The sequence below is a fragment of the Ambystoma mexicanum genome, chromosome 14, assembly GCF_040938575.1.
Source record: "Ambystoma mexicanum isolate Mex_15411 chromosome 14, UKY_AmexF1_1, whole genome shotgun sequence".
NCBI lineage: Eukaryota > Metazoa > Chordata > Amphibia > Caudata > Ambystomatidae > Ambystoma > Ambystoma mexicanum.
In genome coordinates, this window is record NC_090940.1 from 112,597,112 (window position 1) to 112,615,163 (window position 18,052).

General features: G+C 47.1%; 1 protein-coding gene across 5 annotated transcripts in view; it reads right to left on the minus strand.

Annotated features, from left to right (window-relative positions):
* TTBK2 (tau tubulin kinase 2) overlaps positions 1–18,052 on the minus strand; it is a 1,138,589-nt gene that overhangs the window by 748,909 nt on the left and 371,628 nt on the right. For all 5 annotated transcript variants that reach the window (XM_069638663.1, XM_069638662.1, XM_069638661.1 and 2 more), the window contains exon 6: positions 7,941–8,081. In XM_069638663.1, the coding sequence (XP_069494764.1) occupies positions 7,941–8,081 (141 nt within the window). The remainder of the gene's footprint in view (positions 1–7,940; positions 8,082–18,052) is intronic.

Here is an 18,052-nt window from a genome sequence, read left to right on the forward strand (position 1 = left end):
CCATCCAATTCTGGATTTCCTCTCACTTTCTACATATTAACCTCTCCAAAATCAAAATTCTTTTTTTCCTTCCAGTTTGTCCTCTACCCCACCCCCTCTGGTCTTCCTTGGCCTTCATCCTATGCATGCAATCTTGGGATAATCTTTGGCCCTTCTCTATGTCTCCTCATATTTCTAAGACTGCTAAAATCTGTCTTTTCCATCTTTATAGTAGTTGGCATGTCTCATTTCACACCACCAAATTTCACCAATGTAATCTTCTCGACAATTGTTCAGCTTTACTCTTCGACCACCCTTTTTCACACCTTACTCCTCTTCACTGTCCTCAATTTACGCTATTCAACTTCTTTTCTCTTTGCATGCCTGCTCTTCACTCACCTTTTACTCCCGTTCCCTTACCCCCCCCCTTTTACATATCTTCCATTTCATTTCCTCTGTATTGTGTTTAAATGCCTTCATTGGTAAGCCCCTCCAGATTTCTTCTATTGTCTCTTTTCCATCTTGTCATTCCCAAATCGTTCACCATCTGTCAATCCTCAAACCCCTCTGTGGCCACCCTCGTTCCTTCCCCTTTCTTGCCCTCAAATAATGGAAATATCTACCTCTAGATATACATTCCTCATCCTCTCTACATAACCTTTGCTCTTGTTTAACAGCTCATCTTCCATCCTCTCTTTCTGATAACTAACCTTTTTTCTAAGCTTCTGTTATTTGTACTCCTCATTTCTATTTGCTGTACCGTTTGTTAAAAATTCTGTACAGCATGTTGGAAAAACACTTTTTAAAGAACAAAAAAATATTAAACGAATTCCGAATACGGATCAGCAACTGAACGAGACGGGGAAGCTACCTTTGCATGGTTGGTTCCTGATAAGTAATTTGATAGTCAAACAGAGAAAAGAAAAGTTGTCATTGTGCCGTTAGGCATTCATTCAGGTACTTCAGAGAATTAAGAGCAAACAGATTCTTGGGGTGTTACAACTGTAATAGGATGACATGCCGCCTGTAAAGAGTGACACCACTTCTCAATTTAACTAACCATTATGTATTTCTCTTGTTCTGATATTTGTCTTATGTTCTTTTCAAATCTATATGTATTATATTGTATTTTGATTTGGTTCATTATGATTTGAATGTTTGATTTATATACATTTACTAACTCTGTATGGTGTATAATTAACCCTGTTGAAGAGCACATTGCTCAAAACATGAGTCGGCATAGAAAAATTGGTTTCAATAATCCGACAAAAAAAAAAAAAGAAGAAGATTTTCCTCGAGTCTTAAGCAATGCTGTGGCAATAGACGAGAGGAGCAAGAACTCACCAAAAATGCCAATAGATTGCATTTCTTACTCGCTGCTTATGGAATAGAATACTTTCTAAACAGCATCCAGTGATGTTTTCGGAAAAATACTGAATGAACCTTTACTGAACAAATAATGAAAAACAAATACATATGGGGTAGGGGTAAGTGGATAAAAGCGGTTGGAGGTTCTTACGGGGGTGAGGAATGTAGGGAAACTAGGGTTTGGGGACACCGGATTTAAAAAAAAAAAAATATATTGACATTACCTTTTTTTCGGTAATAGTAACTTCAGTAACATCACATAGAATCGGATGCCCAGGCCTCAGGACAGATTTCTTTTGAGGAGCTTCAGAGAAAATTTACTAGTGGGTCAAAATGTGTCCCTTTTGCTCTTAGGCTATTGAAACTGTTTTGCTTTGCCCTAGGTATATGTTTATAAGCAATAAATGCAGGTCCCAATTCAATGACGTAGAGGTTTTGGAGCTAACCTTCATGGTTTTTTTTTGTTGCAGAAACAAATTGGTGACGGATGGGGTTTCTTCGTTTACCTGTGCCAGGGATTAACTGCATCAGTTTGTCTGCTATGGTAGGTGCACAAGGGCTTCCTCACAGCCCATAAACAAAGTAGAACTGATTACTGCACTATGATCCATGCGCATTTCACTATTAATTTCATTCAAACTGATTGTGAGTGAAGGGTCAGAACTGGCAATTGTGTTTCAATATTCTCATCAATAAGAGAATGTGCTGGCGGAAATTGCTGATAGTTTGTTTTAATATAAAATTTCATACACTGATCATATCCACGTGCCCCTGGTGACCGAAGTAATTTATCTGTTCCACTCCGGGTTCCCATGGAGTTTGAAGGGTCCCAAGACCCCCTCCCACCCCCCACCAAGAACCCACCAGAAGTGGGAATAGAGAACAGCAGTGGAGAGGGGAATACGTCCGGCACCTTGGGACGAACTCTGGAGTGAAAGGGCCCCCTACGAATAAAGATACAGCCGAGCAGCGGCACGCCGGATCTTCGCGTGGCATATTGGCAGCGTAGGTCGTGGCCCTCTGGGAGAAGAGGAACGCATTCCTCCCAGCCATAGTGGCAGCAGTGAGAAATGCCGTGGCTGGGCCCGTGCAGCATCGGTTGAAGAATGAAAAAGGTCCACACCCTCGAAGGTCAGATCGAGGATTCACTCCTGCACATCAGATGAAAAACGTAGTGGCGTGCATCCACACCAAGGCACAGCCTTGCTGCTGACTGTCGATGTGGGAGACCGAAGTCTCCATGAGGTCCTGCGCAATAACCCGAGTATCTGCCAGACCAGTCTTGAAGGAGGCTTGCTTGTCCGAAGGGTGGTCGGGTAGAAATTCCCAAAGCTTCCGCATAGCTTCTGGTTAGCCGCAGCTACGAGGGCATCTGTGTTGGCTTGCTGCAAATCAGTCCTGAGATTGAACATCGCCTTCCCAAAGACTTGAGGCAAGACAGCTGGATGTGGCTCCGGTGGAGGAAGACGACGATGGTTTAGGATACAAGGAGGCCGCAGTCACCACTGAAGAATGAGGCTGAGGGTGGAAGGCCAGGAGGATTGGCACCCGGCAGCCAGCCTGAACCGGTCTAATTTCTTGTTCATTTGGGCGTTGGCCCTGGGCTTCTCCCAGACCTTTGACACCACCTCCAGGACATCCTTCTGGTGAGGGATGCCAGCCCGGATCGTGGTGCGCTTACCCAAGACCTCTGCTAGCTCTCCAAACTCATAGGGGGCTTCCTCAAGTAGAGGGACCCCAAAGAACTCCGCCAGGCCCTGAAGGCAGTCAAGAAAGGCCTTAACGGATGCTGAGGGTTCATCGTTCTGGGCATCATCATCCTCATCACCCTACCCCCTTTTCACAGACCGAGGGGACTCTGGGCTCAGGTGCCAACAGAGCCCCTCCCCCCCCCTAAGTCTTGTGCCGAAGACCGGTCCAAAGGCTGTTGATGGGGGAGGAGTTGGTGGTACAGGAGGGGAAGATGGAGGGGGAGATGGAGGGGTCTGCACAACCGGTAGGGCCTAGACCGGGGAAGGGACCAGCACTGGAAACGGTAGTACTAGAGAAACGGGAGGAGTACTCAGAGGAGGGGGCCGGGTCGGCGCAACCTGCGGGATGACCTTCACTATATCCTTCAGGAGCCCCTTCATCTGAGGGGAATGCATGCGGAAGAAGAAGCGCTCTAAGAGGCAGTCCTAGCAAGCCGCCAGGTTCCTAGGGGCCTGGCCCGCCGAGGCGCTGGGCCTCTGCTCCTGGTCAAAGCACTGAGGTGCCTAGGGCTTTCAGCCGCAAGGCTGTGATGGGTGGATATATCCTGAGGAAACCACATGCTTGTACCGTACAATCCACTGCCGCTTTCAGAGGGAAGGGGGACTGGGATCATCTTGCAAAGCCCATTTGATGGGCGAAAGCACGGGCAGGCCCTGCACTTAATCCAAGCTGGTCGCCAGCCTGGCAGGCTCTGCCACGTGCCTCTCCGTCATTTTGAAGCCTTGCACCACGCCCTGGGCGGGAGGGCATGAAGGCCCCCCGAGCCCTGAAAGGCCTCAGACACGGGAGGATACAGCTTGGGTTTTGCAGCAGAAGCATCAACCTCAGAGATCACTCTGGTAGGTGCTGACCCACTCGGCTGTCCGGCCTGCTGGCTGGTAGTCATAGCACCCTGAATCACGACCTCGGAGCGAGCTCCGTTAGGCTGGACGCCCTGGTAACCTATGCAGATAGCCGTGCTAAATCATGCAGAGGACAGACTGAGGTGGCACTCGACGATCCCTTCCTCCCTATGGTCAGGACAAACTTGATCGCCCTTCTGAGGACAGGCCGGTAGGGCCCCAAGCTTGGGAGCCGGTAGTCAAGGCGGCCTCAGGTCTGTCCCCTGAGCACCGGAAGAGCCCCCGGCCAGATGTATTTTTGTCCTGTATGTTTGTCCGATGCAGAAGATTTGCCTGTTGTCACTGCTAGAGGGAGCGGTTGTCTTAGGATTTATAGTGGTTTTACTGTATTAATGAAAACCTGCACTTTGGCCCATGTACACAGGCTCTTACACTCGTTTTTTATATAAGTTGCTTAATATCCCTATTTCCATACCCAAATTATTGCTCAAGAAATTGAGGGGGGACACTGTTTTGGTTAGTATGGGCTGGTAAAAAAGGCATGTACCGTTGGTACGTCTTGACGGTGCCGGACTTCGAAAGATAGTGGTTAGTGGCCCATGCCCACTACACTTCATATGAGTATCAAGATGGACAAGAGCAGCCACATGTGAGGCTCAAAAGGGCTTTTATTGCCCTAGCTTCCATTAGTTGCAATCTGCACCTTCACACATAAGACGATTGCCTGACATCAGCAAAACATCATTGTGGTTGTAGAAGGACTGGTACTCAACCCTTGAATGCAGAGTTTCTGGGGCATTTGCACCGCAGCGAACTGCACCATGCCAGGGTGAGGCAACAGGTGGGGAGAGAGCACTGTAGGTCCCAGTATGCAGCAGCACACCAACTCCGGCCTCCCCCCCTCCGCGCCCCCCTCCCCCAACGCCTGCTCCGGGGTATGTCAGCCAGCCACACGTACCCATTCTCAGTGCAGTTTACTTCAGAGTGCAAAGCACATTAAGCGATGAGAGAATTGGAACAGCGACCTACAGGATCATTGCTTTTTAACAATTGATGAGTGTTGTCATGTCTGTCCACAGAACCCATTTGGAGAAAGGGTACTTTTTGCTAGTGTAGTATAAAGAAAATTGACCTATTCATCTGCAGGGTATTTAGTTGGTAGCATGCGCGCTACAAACCACAAAACAAATGTGAAGAAATGCGTTGAGGATTTGAATTCAACCTTTGGCTCTCTACCGAAAAATACTCTGTTACTGCAGGTATCAGTGGAGCAAGAACACACCAGCAGCGGCGAGGATTAAGTTCAAAATCCTCTGCATTATCCATAAGGCCTTCTGGGGCCTGAGGCCTCAATACCTTCAACTCTCTCCTTCCTAAATATCTTCCTTCTTGAGCTCTTCGCTCATCCACCTCCAACTCCCCCTCAGGGTCAGACGCTTCTCCAAGCAACGAGTTGGTGGTAGATCTCTCTTCTGCTGGGGCCTCCCTCTGGAACAGCCTCACTGCCTCTCTGAAACTTGAAGAGAACCATCTCTGGTTCCGGAAGGACCTCGAGACCTTCCTCTTTGCTTCTGCCTTCTCTCCTCTGCTACCCTGCTGATGATCTGGTTGAAACTGAAACTGCACTGGTTTACCTGGCTACCCTATGATCTCGGGCCCAGGTTGCCTCCCTGCCAGTGGCACACCTGCACTGCCCCCCTGGCAGCCCTTGCACTCGGGAACTGCTTCTGTTTCCCTACAGCCCCCTACCAGCACTTGACACCTGATGTCTGCCCTTGCACTTGCCACCAGCTGGCTGCACTTTTTATTTATTGTCTTTGTTTATTTATCTTAGTATTTTTTTTCACGGTTATCTTATGTACTGCACTGCCCCCTTCCCCATTCCCCATTCCCGCCGCACTTCTCCCCTCCCCCCTCTGAACTTGCGCATTCTCAATGTCACCTGGCATAGTAAGATCGCTGTCTCAGTCTTCCTTCTGTTCCCCCTCCCTTGCCTCATCGCACCTTGAAACACTTGCGTATTGGTGTGTTATAAATGCCATATACCTCAAGATGTTAAGCAGACTTCTGATTGACACAAGCCCATGACTGGAATCTTGTGATATTTTTCATGTCGTTGCCCACCAATAAAGCCTTGTCCTGTGCTGTTAGCGACCGTGGTAATTTTTGTATCCATGGCAATTTAAGTAATCCTAAATGGCTTGTTCAGCAACTAGCATTTAGCAATAACTGAGTGACATGGCAATCACTGACCTTTTCTAATACTGTTAAGGCATAGCAGAACTGAGCCATTGCTAGAACTTCAAGCTATGGTGAGGAACTTGGATGGCATGAGGGAAACTCCTGAAAACAGTACCTCATTTGCATGTACCCACCTCCTACCAACCAGAAGCCACATTTCTTGCCTTCATTCCTGGGTAGACCGTTCTACATTCGTCCCATACTAAGAGGTGTAGCCAGGATTGTCTAAGAAGTTGGGCCCACTGAAGTGACATTAAAATCTGTAAATGCCCAGGCAACAGATTTTGGGTGGGCAATGCCCGCTCAGACCCAACCCAGTCTATGCCTCGACCCATTGTGGCATGCTTAATTCTGCTCTGGTACCTAAAGAACATGTTAGAACAAGTAGATTGCCATTCTTGCTTAGCAGTGGCTGTATTTCCGGGTTTGTCTGACAAGGGTCATAATCTTGTAAGCTATAGGCCCTCATTACAGGGTTTCCGGTAAAAACCGCTGGTAGGTGGCGGGTTACTGGCAACCCTGTAACACTGCTTCCGCCGCTCAAAATCCCGGTGACACGGGAATATTATGGCAGGCGGCGGAACGGTAAATCCCCATTCCCGTGGAGTCCCACAGAACTCCACGGGAATGGGGTCACTGAAGCACCAGCACCATTGCCAACAGTGACAGTGCTTCAATGAAAACACTGTTGCTAGGGACCTGCACCCCCGGAATGTCAGGCCTGCCGGATGTTCCGTGTGCCTACCGGCAGTCTTAATTTGGCAGTCCAGAAAGTGTGCCGGCACCCTTATTTCCGGACCACCAAACTTGTAATAAGGCCCTTAGACCTCTACTTATCTTCCCATCAGAGTCGTGGCCTATGCATGTTTGAGACTGGGCAGGAGTAATGAAATCCCATTTTACTGGTTTCTGCTCCGAGTTTATACATGTACTGTTATAATTAGAGAAGAGCCAACAAGTGACATTGGTAAAATAAAAGATGTTTGGGTGGGCCAGGAGCAACAGTTTCGGGAAACTAGGAAACTGCATTGTCCGTACCACTCTCCTGTTCTGAGGAAACTTGCATGCGATACATTTCTGATTGTTCACGCTTCAATATGAGAAACACAGATCATTTATGGTTGCTGAAAGTCAGTTGAATTGAGATGCAGTTAAATAACTCTGCATTGGGAGACATTTGGGTGGTAGGTGCAGTTTTATTGATGTTAATTTCCATTCATAGCAGTGCACTAGTGACTGGAGGTACCTATCACGTGATAATTAGGCTAAAAGTGGTACCAATGTGGAATTCCCACAGGGACGTGGATTCAAAGTGCACCATTCCAACAAGAACTTGGAAACCCAACTGTGCCTGTTACCAGCTCGAGTAAAATAAATAACTAATCAAACCAATGCTGAGGAATGAAAGTGTCCATGACAAAAACGTTAAGACTAGATTTTAGAATTTCATAGCCGATCCAAAAGGCAGGATATTTTCACCTTTGTAATGTATAAGCCACAAGACATGGCAATTAATACTCCATCTGTTCACAGGGACTTACTTTCAAGGAAATTATCAGCTCTATTATGAAGGTAAGAAAGAGAATGCTTTAACACAAGACATCAAATGATTCTCATTTACACAGCACTAATTAATTTAATTATGGTCTTCCATTAGCACATGTTATTTAATTAACTGTTCTACCAAACAGCCGTTCTTGTAAATTGAAATTCTGCAATGGGGTGGCTTGATTTTGGCCTCGGGTAGTCCTTACTCACCGGTTTAATGTCTCTGTGTAAGAAACCAACAGAGTGAATGCTCTCAATAGACTCAAGGATCTGTTTACCAAGCCTCAGGGTAGTGCTGATGGTGAAGGTTCCTCGGGATTGACTTCGACGAAGGTCTGCTAGGTTGCGACCCTAATTAAATGAACAGAAAAATATTTAAAAGGCAATAGCAATGGAACATTTCTGAACTCTTATCATCCACGCATTAATGATCTGAAATAAATAAATTGTTCTCCATTTTGGGAGATTGGGCCAACGTCTAAGCATTACAATTAATTGTCAATAGGACAATAAACCATTCACATAAGAACAGCAAAAGTCGAATAACGACAGATGAAGAGTGTAAGCACACATATGGTTGTTGGGTGCTTTTGGGGTACAGTTTGTGGACTTGTGAATGAGTGAGTAAAGAAGTGTATGAGCTGTCACACAGATTAAAACATCTGTTTTTGTTTTCTCTGGCATAACAACTATCGATGTTACAGTCACATTTTGTTGCCATATTAACAGTTTATATAGTATCCTGCTGCGGTAATGCAGTGACTGTTGTGAAGTAGCATTGGAGGTTTCATTTTAGTGTGATGGAGTGGGTTTGCATTAGGGAAGTACTTAAACTGGACTGTGCGTTTGTCCCTTACATTGGCATTCTCAACATTTGTGGTCTTTACATTGTGTTACTTTGTACTCAGTGTTTCATTTGAGGACCATGTAGTTATGCTTAGGTTGGACCTGCAATAAGAACAACATGTTTTGAGATGCTTATAACTGTTGTGCCATTCGATGGATCTTCACAAAACCTTCCGAAAGAATAGAGACTCACCCAATCATTTTTCTGGAACGTTTTGCGAGGCGCCAGCAAGAAATCTGGATGAGGGCAAAGTTATAGGGAGCCACAAAAAATGAGTTTTCCATGGCATTTTTATAATCCAATTTTGGCTCTCACCTGCAGCCCAAACAGCTAGACTAACTCCCCACACACATTTGCCAGGACGTCGCACCTGGCCTGACTCTCAATCCTTGTGCTTTTCAGCGCACATCTGTTGAGTGGTTTATTTTAAATGTGGCAAAAACGAGTTCATAATATATGGGTTTGGCCCAAACTATTCCCCTCACTACAAGGTGCTTTTCAAGGCCTTTGGCCAATTGGGGTTCGCAGACCCACACATTTTTAGTATGGGGAAACCAGATGGGCTGTGGGCTGGGAACATATAAATTGTTTCTAATCTACCTCCATCAGTATTTTTTAGACTTTGTTTTTTAACAGGCTCTTACAGACCGACTGCAGCAGATCCATTTCAAAGGAGGCATTCTGCAGCCCACTAAGCTGCCCCTTACCTCTGGAAAGGGCGGGAATGGGTTTGGGGAGTGAGGACCCAGAGGGGGGTGCATTATGTCCCAAAATGGCAAATAAAGCTTGGTTTTCTGTGGGTTGGCCTGACGTGATTTTGCCACCCCTACCTCTAGAGCCTTTCCTTCACCCCAGGGGAGTGCCCAAGTCCCCCCCACCCCCGATCCCCGAAAAAGCATATACCTGTCGCTGTGCATCAGAAAAGAGAGGAGGCAACAACCCCTCTAGTAAGCAGCTACTTCCTTTCATCTGCCCAGGAGTGGTTTACCAATGTGACATATTTTTATTGATAGTCCACTGCTCAAACGTTCCAGTAACCCTTTTGGTGAGTGTATTAATTACATGTTTTTTTTAACATATCAATACACAGTAAAATCAATACCCGGCACTTAATATTCTTGTTCAAATACTTCTGACAAACATCTCAGTAATGAACACTCAATTAATGCTTCTTAGACTCATGTATAAAGTAAATCTATTAAATATGAGAAATAAGTAATAGACACATTGCTACCATTATAGTTACTAAAAAAACATAGTATGCAAAAAGTCTGAGTAAGCAGATATCTTGTTACTGCCTTTATATCTACTCAAGATAAATCAATCCTCTCAGGGGCATACTTGCCACTTAAAAGTGTGCCTGCCTCATCATATCCCACTATGCAACCTCAGAATGATCTGCACTCTATACCTCTCCTCATTAACAATGTGATATTAAAGATGGGTAAAACATTCATACTCACTATCCTTAGAAGATAAAAGGTAGGGAGATGAACAGAGGTGGGAGCCAAGAGGCATTTAGTCTTCACAGTCCACAACATGTAATTCTTCTGACAAAGTAGTAGGGTCTACTAGAAAAGTTAATAGTAGAGTCGTTCTGGAGACTCAAAAAGTCCAATAATGTGATTTCAGGGGCTTCAATTTCCAACAGAAAAAAGGAGGTAGATTCCTCCCTCCCTCCCTCCTGCATTGGTTTGCATGAAGGGCGTTTCAGTCTGCTTCAGTCCTCCAGGCCTCTTCTGCCAGGCTTCAGGTCTGCTTAAAGGCTAAGCTTATCTCCTGTCTCAACTCTCTGGACCCAGTCTTTAAATAGTACTTGGGTGTCTTCTCTACCAATCGGAGCCAGATGCAATAAGCTGTTGAGGTCACCTGTCATTTTCTACCACTCAGAGCATTAAAAGCAATAGGCTGCTGAGGTCATGCCACGTTGCACCAGCATTATTGTAGTTCATTAATTCATTGTAATTACTTAAATAACTGCTAGCTCACTTTTGTTTGCTATTACAGGGACATCTGGCCTTATTTCTAGAACGTCTGTACTGTCAAATCGATGTATTTGAGCCAAGCCTTTAGGAAATTTAATTATTTTTAAAAGCAAAGTGCATTTGTTTATCCTCAACACTTCTTCCATGACACATCAGGTAGCAAACAGAGCCCCCTCGTGCACTCCACTTGTGTTGCAGGTGAAATGACTAATTTCAAATCCACTTTTGACTGAACACACTTCTTAGGTTGGTGTGCTAGACATTGCCTTTTACAGAAAAGAGCAAGCGGTCATGGTTCTGGGAAGATCAGGTGTGAACGATAGAAAATAATCTATGGCACAAATTCAGACTGGCCGATTGCTAAAAATATCTCAGCTGCACACCCAGGACAGAGCTCAGACTTACAAATGCCTGGTTTGGTCTGTATGTCTAACAAGTTCCAGTGCTACAATTCAGCAGCGCTCAAAGTCATGCTGATCTGCCTAGCACTAGTAGTTGAGACCCCAAGCAGGAATGCTCGCAGTCATAACAGTGTAGGACAGGAAGATAAAGTTAGACTACTTTGCACGGCTGTCTATACACCTACCACTCAGGCTACTGTAAGGAATTCATGGTGGCAACAGTAAAGACAGACACAAGTGATCACATTCATGGGTGTTTGTTAAACTGTATAAATGGGTGAGAAAACGCCTAATCTAAACCTAAATCTTAGATGGGAGCAAACTACGACCATCGAAGCGCCAAGATGCCCCTGGTCGAACGTGCGCTTACCCAAATATATTTACCATAACATCAAATAAAGCAGTCCTAGTGGCTTCTTGTCAAATAAAAAAGGGTCTATAATAAAACAAATTAAAAATTGTAAAAAACTATCGCCAATCCTGACCGCTAAGTTACAAAATAGTGTGGGATAATGTTCATCAGAAAAGAAAGAAGCGTTCATAAAATGATAAGTCAGAATGGTACAACTGGGGTCGTCTCCCTTCCCCACGTTTTTAGCACGGGACAAGACGGGACTCTCGAGCACAGCATGCTCCTTGGCTTCTCCAGCACAATGTTAATGTTAAAGGATATTTGTACCGCGCACTATCACCACCGGAGTGGTTCCCTGGCGCTCTGGCGGCTCTGAAAGAGGGGGAGGGGAGGCGAGTTAGTGGGAATAGTGTTAGGCAGAAACCTGTGCAGTTCCCTTAGGGAACACTGCAAAAGATTTAAGACTACAGGTGTTGGCAGTAAACCCACTTGGTAGCAGTCTGTACCACCCAGATTTACCTGGTAGCTGTGGCTGAGCAGTCAGACTTCTCTCAAGAAGAGTTAGACAGTATGCAAAGTATACACAATGGGCACTCAGGTACAATAATACAAGCAAACACTGACCAGAGCTTTGGTATCAAAGTATATAATTATTTATTTAAAAACACAGAGTTTGAAAACACTCCAGCACTCTTGTTGTAAAATATTCTAAACACAGTTACTATTGTAATATATACACCCCTTTTTCCTTATCTGATAAGTCACAGTAAAACACCACTTATTTTCATTGCAGAGGTGAGCGCTTAACTAGATTGCACTCCAATAGGTTTGTGAGAAAGAAGGGAAAAAGACAGAATATGGAAAGGTACACCACTCTAAGATTCAGGAACACTCTTAGCAAGGCAGAAGAGCAAAAGTCACTGGTGAGCCAAAGTCCAAAGGCTGGGCCCACTCTTAGAGAGAGCAGAGCACAAATGCGCCCAAGATCACAGTTACACTAGGCTTAGAAAGTCTTGCAGAGGGTTCAAAAAGAGTTTAGAGAGGCTTAGGAAAGTTTAGCCAGGGTGTCCCAGGCTAACCCAGGTTCGAAAGCCGGGGGCTAAATCTACCCCGTACAGTCGGTAGCAAGGGAAGCCAGGCGGGACACGGTACCTTAAGTGGGAAGGATCCTCCAGCGGTGGCAGTTCTTCCTGGTAGTGGGTGCAAGTTGCGTCGTCGTCCAGGGGAAGAGAAGATCTCGACTTGGAGGAAAGATGAAGGTCGTTGCACTACCAGGGCAGAAACCAGCCGCAGAGTTTTCCGGTTAAAGGTGGTACCTTTGTTTCGCGGTCGTGGTAAAACGTGGTATCCCGGTTGCCGGGGTGCTTGGCACGGGCAAGGCAGCCACGAGGTACGTCGGGAAGGCGAAAAGACGGTGAAACTGGTTATCCCCACCAGTCAAAGGAAGAAGACTGAGGGAGGAGGGAGGGAAGGGGATCCGCAATCAGGGGACGCTTCGGGGCATGGCGGCAACGGGCCGGGGCCACAATAGGCCAAAATGGAGCCATTCTCATTTTCATTAAGGTGAAAGGCCAAGACTACTTTAGGTAAGAACGCAGGGTGCGTTCTGAGGACCACCTTGTCCTTATGAAAGGTAGTGTATGGCTAAAACACCACCAGAGGTTGGATCTCGCCGACATGCCGTGCAGACATAAGACCCACCAAAAGGGCTGTCTTCTTCATGGTGACTAGCCTGATGTCCACAGACTCCATTGGCTCAAAGGGTTTATGCGCCAAGGCGCCTAACACTATGTTGAGGTCCCACACGGGGTGTGGCTACTTGATGGTCGGGTAGAGCCTGGTGAGGCCTGTCAGGTGTCTTAACCACCGGATTGGCAGACAAGAAAACTTCCGCCTCCAAGTTCCTGTAGGCTCCGATGGCTGCCAGATAGATGTGGCATGCATCTATCTGCACTCCAGAGTGTGCAAGGTGCGCTGAGAATGAAAGCACATTAACAAGCTTAAAGTTAGTTTCCAAAATATCAGGGCCTTCTGTGGCCAAGTCTCTTTTGCACCAAGGCTCTTGCCTCCGAGGGCCTGATGTACTATTAACAACCAACAAAAAGTTCCTTTCCATTATCTTCCGGTCAGGTGATTTCCTTTCACCCGTGGATCCCCCCTCAACCGGGCTCTGATCCTTTTTGTAACCTTGGCTTCCATCAGTCGGGTTCACATTTGCAAGTTTCACACAGTTCACTTATTCGTAATACCTTGCAGGATTCACTTCCCTTAGCATTTCTAGCACCCCCCCCCAGCAGGCTTTTCACATGTACTTTTTGTACAGCGTTTCCCTCAGTAGGGCACAATGTCAAAACATTGGTAATGGGTTAAGGTCTTTCGATTGATTGTACTAGGGATTTTGGTTCGACCCTTGTATGACCACCTTAACTCTTTATATCGGCCCTTCTTACAGCCTCTTATTACCATAACGTTCACAAGAAAAGGGGACCAGCCAGAGTCTTTGGAATGGATGTCCACGTGGCCCGGACCACTCTACAGCTGATCTTACCCTGGGCTTTAAAAGTTCACTATCACACAAGTTCTTTGTTTATAACCAGTTGCCATTTGCAACCTTCGCTCAACATCATCCGGTTTACTATCAGTTCTCCCTCCGACTCAACGGCTGTGCTGACCTTGTCGTTTGTCTCTGGAGTTAAGGGCGGTACCACGGTAACAAGCCCCCCCCCCCCTTGGTTATAAGTGCGGGATGGTCCTGTGCACCGTTGACATCTGTTACACCACACGTCCGCTATAGTTCCCGGGCTTATGATTCTTTTCACTGAGGTTTCGCGCGTTTGGGTCAAAAAGGGCAAGGGCACTTCCCTCCTTGTTTTCCTTTCCGGTCTTGCTACCTTTATTCTCAGTTTCAACTGCCGCCCTGGAACAGCTGCTTCCTCGTGCGTTTGTCCTTGTCAAAGTGAGCTCTTGTGCTCTGCCTTTTATCTCTGTGGGGAAGGGAAAGGGCCGTTAGGAGTGTGTAGTGATATGGCATTTATAACGCACCTATACACAAGTGTTTCAAGGCGCGACAAGGCAAGGGAGGGGAACAAAGGGAGGACGGACAATGATCCTACTAGGCCAGGTGTCAATTATTGTCAATTGCCTGACTCTGCTTGACCCTTGTGTTGGGACACGTCAAGTGAACGGCTCTGGTGTTAGTCTGTTATCTGTCACGGTGTAAGAAAGTGTTTGTGTCGGAAAAGGGGGTTGGGGGGTAGAGCTTCTGAATATCCTATGGGGTGGGATGAGGAAAAGGTATTATAAGGAAGGGGGTACTACGTCACACCTGTTGGTGTCCCACTTCCACTCTCCGAAGGCCCACCATCCAGGTGATCCTCCCCCACTAGTCCACCCCCAGGAACTGGATCCAATAGCGATGGCCACCTGGATGACAGATATCCGGGACTAGCGGGTGAGACACCTTCAAGTGTCTCACAATACCTATTTGGAAGAGGCAGGTGCATCTCAGTCTTCTCCCTTTATTCTCAAAACCAAACGAGAAGTAAAAAGCAGTAACCTGGAAGTTGAACACCAGACCAAGATGTGCATTTACAACCCTTGGTAGTCACAAAACAAATACATCTGAAAAGCAGGGCAGATGCTGAGGTCAAATATGTTTACAGTGGCCATGATCATGTGATGTAGCCCTTTCACCATGGGCCTGAGAAAAATAGTGAGAGGTTAGTTGGAGAGCAAAGGCGAAGCCCAGAGCAAGAAGGTGAGAAGAGTTTTGCCAGTATAGCAGGGCAGGTTGAGTGGAGTCATATTGACCCATGTCTGAAACAGAGGCCTTGTGCACGGAGGATGAGGACAGGTGCAGATCAGGGGCGGGGTGAGGTGGTGGAGCTAGGTTAATAGTGATTGGCGAAAGGGGACTATCAAATTAGCTAAACCTCTTAGAGCTGCCGAGAGAGCTCTGGACTACAAGGAGAAGACAAGAAAACATCCCAGCCATGTGACAGAGCACCACACTGAATGAGTGTTTGCGGATAAACATGACCAGACTGTGGATACCAACCTCCAGATGTGATGGAGGAAGAGATGTCCCGGAGTGCAGAGATAGTGCATGCATGGAGAAACCCGAGGGAGAGTGCCTTAACTCTGGGATGAAGTGAATAGAGAGACCTTTTTGAGAGCCCACTTTAGAAAGTGGACAGTAATGCTGACCGCTAGAACTAGGAGACAACATTCCTACAGCATAGTAAAAATATAACTGTAGCAAGAACCAGTGCACACTAGGAATTAACATTACAGCCATTGCGATGAGAGCAAAAAAGTGCATGATGAGAATTAAGGTCCAAGTAACTAAGCCCTAGTGACAAAAGTAGTCTACACTTCCAGAGTCAAAAGAGAAAGATTGAAAAAGCTCATTGCAAGCTGGGAATTAAAGTCCATGCGCCCAGCTGACATTTATAAATTGCTTGAAAGGAGATAAATGAAGCAAATTAACCCTCAGAGGGGGCATTACCTGTCTGGTAATGCCCCAGAGCATCAGTTACAAGCTCGAGCGAAGCCCGAAGGCCGTTTCCACTCTACATGTTCCCCCAAAAGGTTTCTTTTGGACCCACAAGGTGGCCACAGCCAATGTCTTTCAGGCCCAATAGCCAGGACATTTGGCCCTGGTCAGTGAGCACAGCCTTCGTGCTCACTTGACAGGTCTATATTGAACCCCTTGACATGTTGCTGCAATAGTTTACTCCACACCTCACTGTAAACATTTGTATTTTGAATTTTTTTCCCATAAACGTGGTTATTTCAGCAATGAACTACAAATAACCCTGAATATTTTGAAATTAATAGTTCCTATTTTACACGTGATACAAAAATAACCTAGAATATGAAAAAAAAATAACCTCAAACATGCAAAAACATTCGAGCTCTGAACTTGGTCCCCACCGCCTCCCAAACCCAACTACCCAGTTTCACATGAAGTACTCTTCCCCCCCGCACCCCACCTCTAAACCTGGTGGCATTTCATCCTTTTTCCCCCCCCAAATGACATTTTTTCAACTTTTCTTTTTCGGATACCATAAAATATCACCCTGAATATTCGCAAATATCTCACATCGAGAGGAATAATTGTGCCTTTTTTCCTTCTGAAAAGCGTCTCTGCTGCACCATGGGAGATCTCTATAATTTTGGGAAAATATTTTTAAATTTACTGGACGGTATCCTGAATCCATTGTAACTGCATCATTCCCTCAAGGGGCGGCATCAGCTTAATGCATACAGACAGGGTCCCAAGAAGCAACTTGTAGGCTCCAGCCATGCAGGTTTTCATTCTGAAGACCTTGTTTACTGTTATCACACTTTCCTGCAATGACTGGGCTCGTTGTACTGAGGACTCCATGTCTGCTCCCAGGAATGCTCTCCCTGGGGGGGCACTGTTGAGCAACCGTCGGATGCAGTCGTAGTTTCCTGCTGCTCAGCCTGGGCTGCCCAAATCCTACATTTATCCTGACGGTTCTGAAGAAAAGCTGTGGGGAAACGATATCGGCAGAGAGTGGAAGGTCCACACACCACCCCCTCGAAATTCTGGAGAAAAATCGAAGCCTCCCCGCACTATAACACTGTCTGGAAGCTGGCCGCGGCTGTGTGTGGAAAGGGCCTGCAGCATCTGCATTGGGAGGAGCTCCACTGGGCCGACGCGAGTGGAGGACAGAGGCCACCCGCTAGACCGCACCCCCGGCCCTGCACCCAATTGGCGACCCGGCTGATCCACCTAATCTGTAGCGGTGAGGTGGCGAGCCCGACTGTGGAGATGAACCGGATCGCCGGCAGGACTGAAACCGGCCCCCCCACGACCCTGCACGAACAGGCCGTGCTGGCCTTGCGACACGCAAACAGCCAAGTAGCAGTGGCCCAACGTTTATGCTTTGCATGGAGCATTGGTGTGCGCTCTGGGTATTGCACAAGGACACGCACAGGCCTATCCCTAGGCTGCTGAGTCGCCGCAGTGAGACACCTCGCCCCCCCCCCATTCCAGGGCGTGAGCAAAAGAGCGACAGAGAGAGGACCACACACAGAAACAGGCTCCGTAGACACCGATGTGCACTACAAAGGCACGTCGGCAAAGGGCGTGTGATCCGCCAAACGAACTACAGGCCCCTAGCATGAGAACATTCCGCACAAGTAAGTGGGGCCGCTTGAGGGTCAGGGGAGGGGGGGTCATGCCGCCTTTGGACAATAGAGGCTCAGGGGGCTCCCTGGGACCAGTTGGGCGGCGGAACAGTGCTACCCCCGCCCCTCCTCTCCTGGTGCCCACTGGGGAGAGGTGCTACCTTGCAGCAGGTGTGACCAGAGACCCTTCGCAGCATGGGGGCCTATTTGGGGCCCGACGCCCCGGCCAAGATGCCCCACGAGACACCAGATAGCTGGCAGGAAGATCAATACCACTAACATCTACACCGAAGGCACTCACTGAATAAGGGGGCTGACTACCAGCAGGGTCACTGAGGATCCAGGACACTGTATAGAAGTGACGAAGGCCCCGGGAGTAATTGAAGCACACCCAAACGCAAGGCCGCGGTACGGGGGACCCAGGGAGGCCACAGGGCATACAGTGCTGCCCCCCCATTGAACCAGTGCTAGACCGGAGCAACTGCCAACAAGGGCTTCAGGACTCCCCCCACTTCATTAACGCACTCACTGCTTCCTGGGATTCCAGACACTCGCCAGGGCTCCGTTGAGCACCAGAC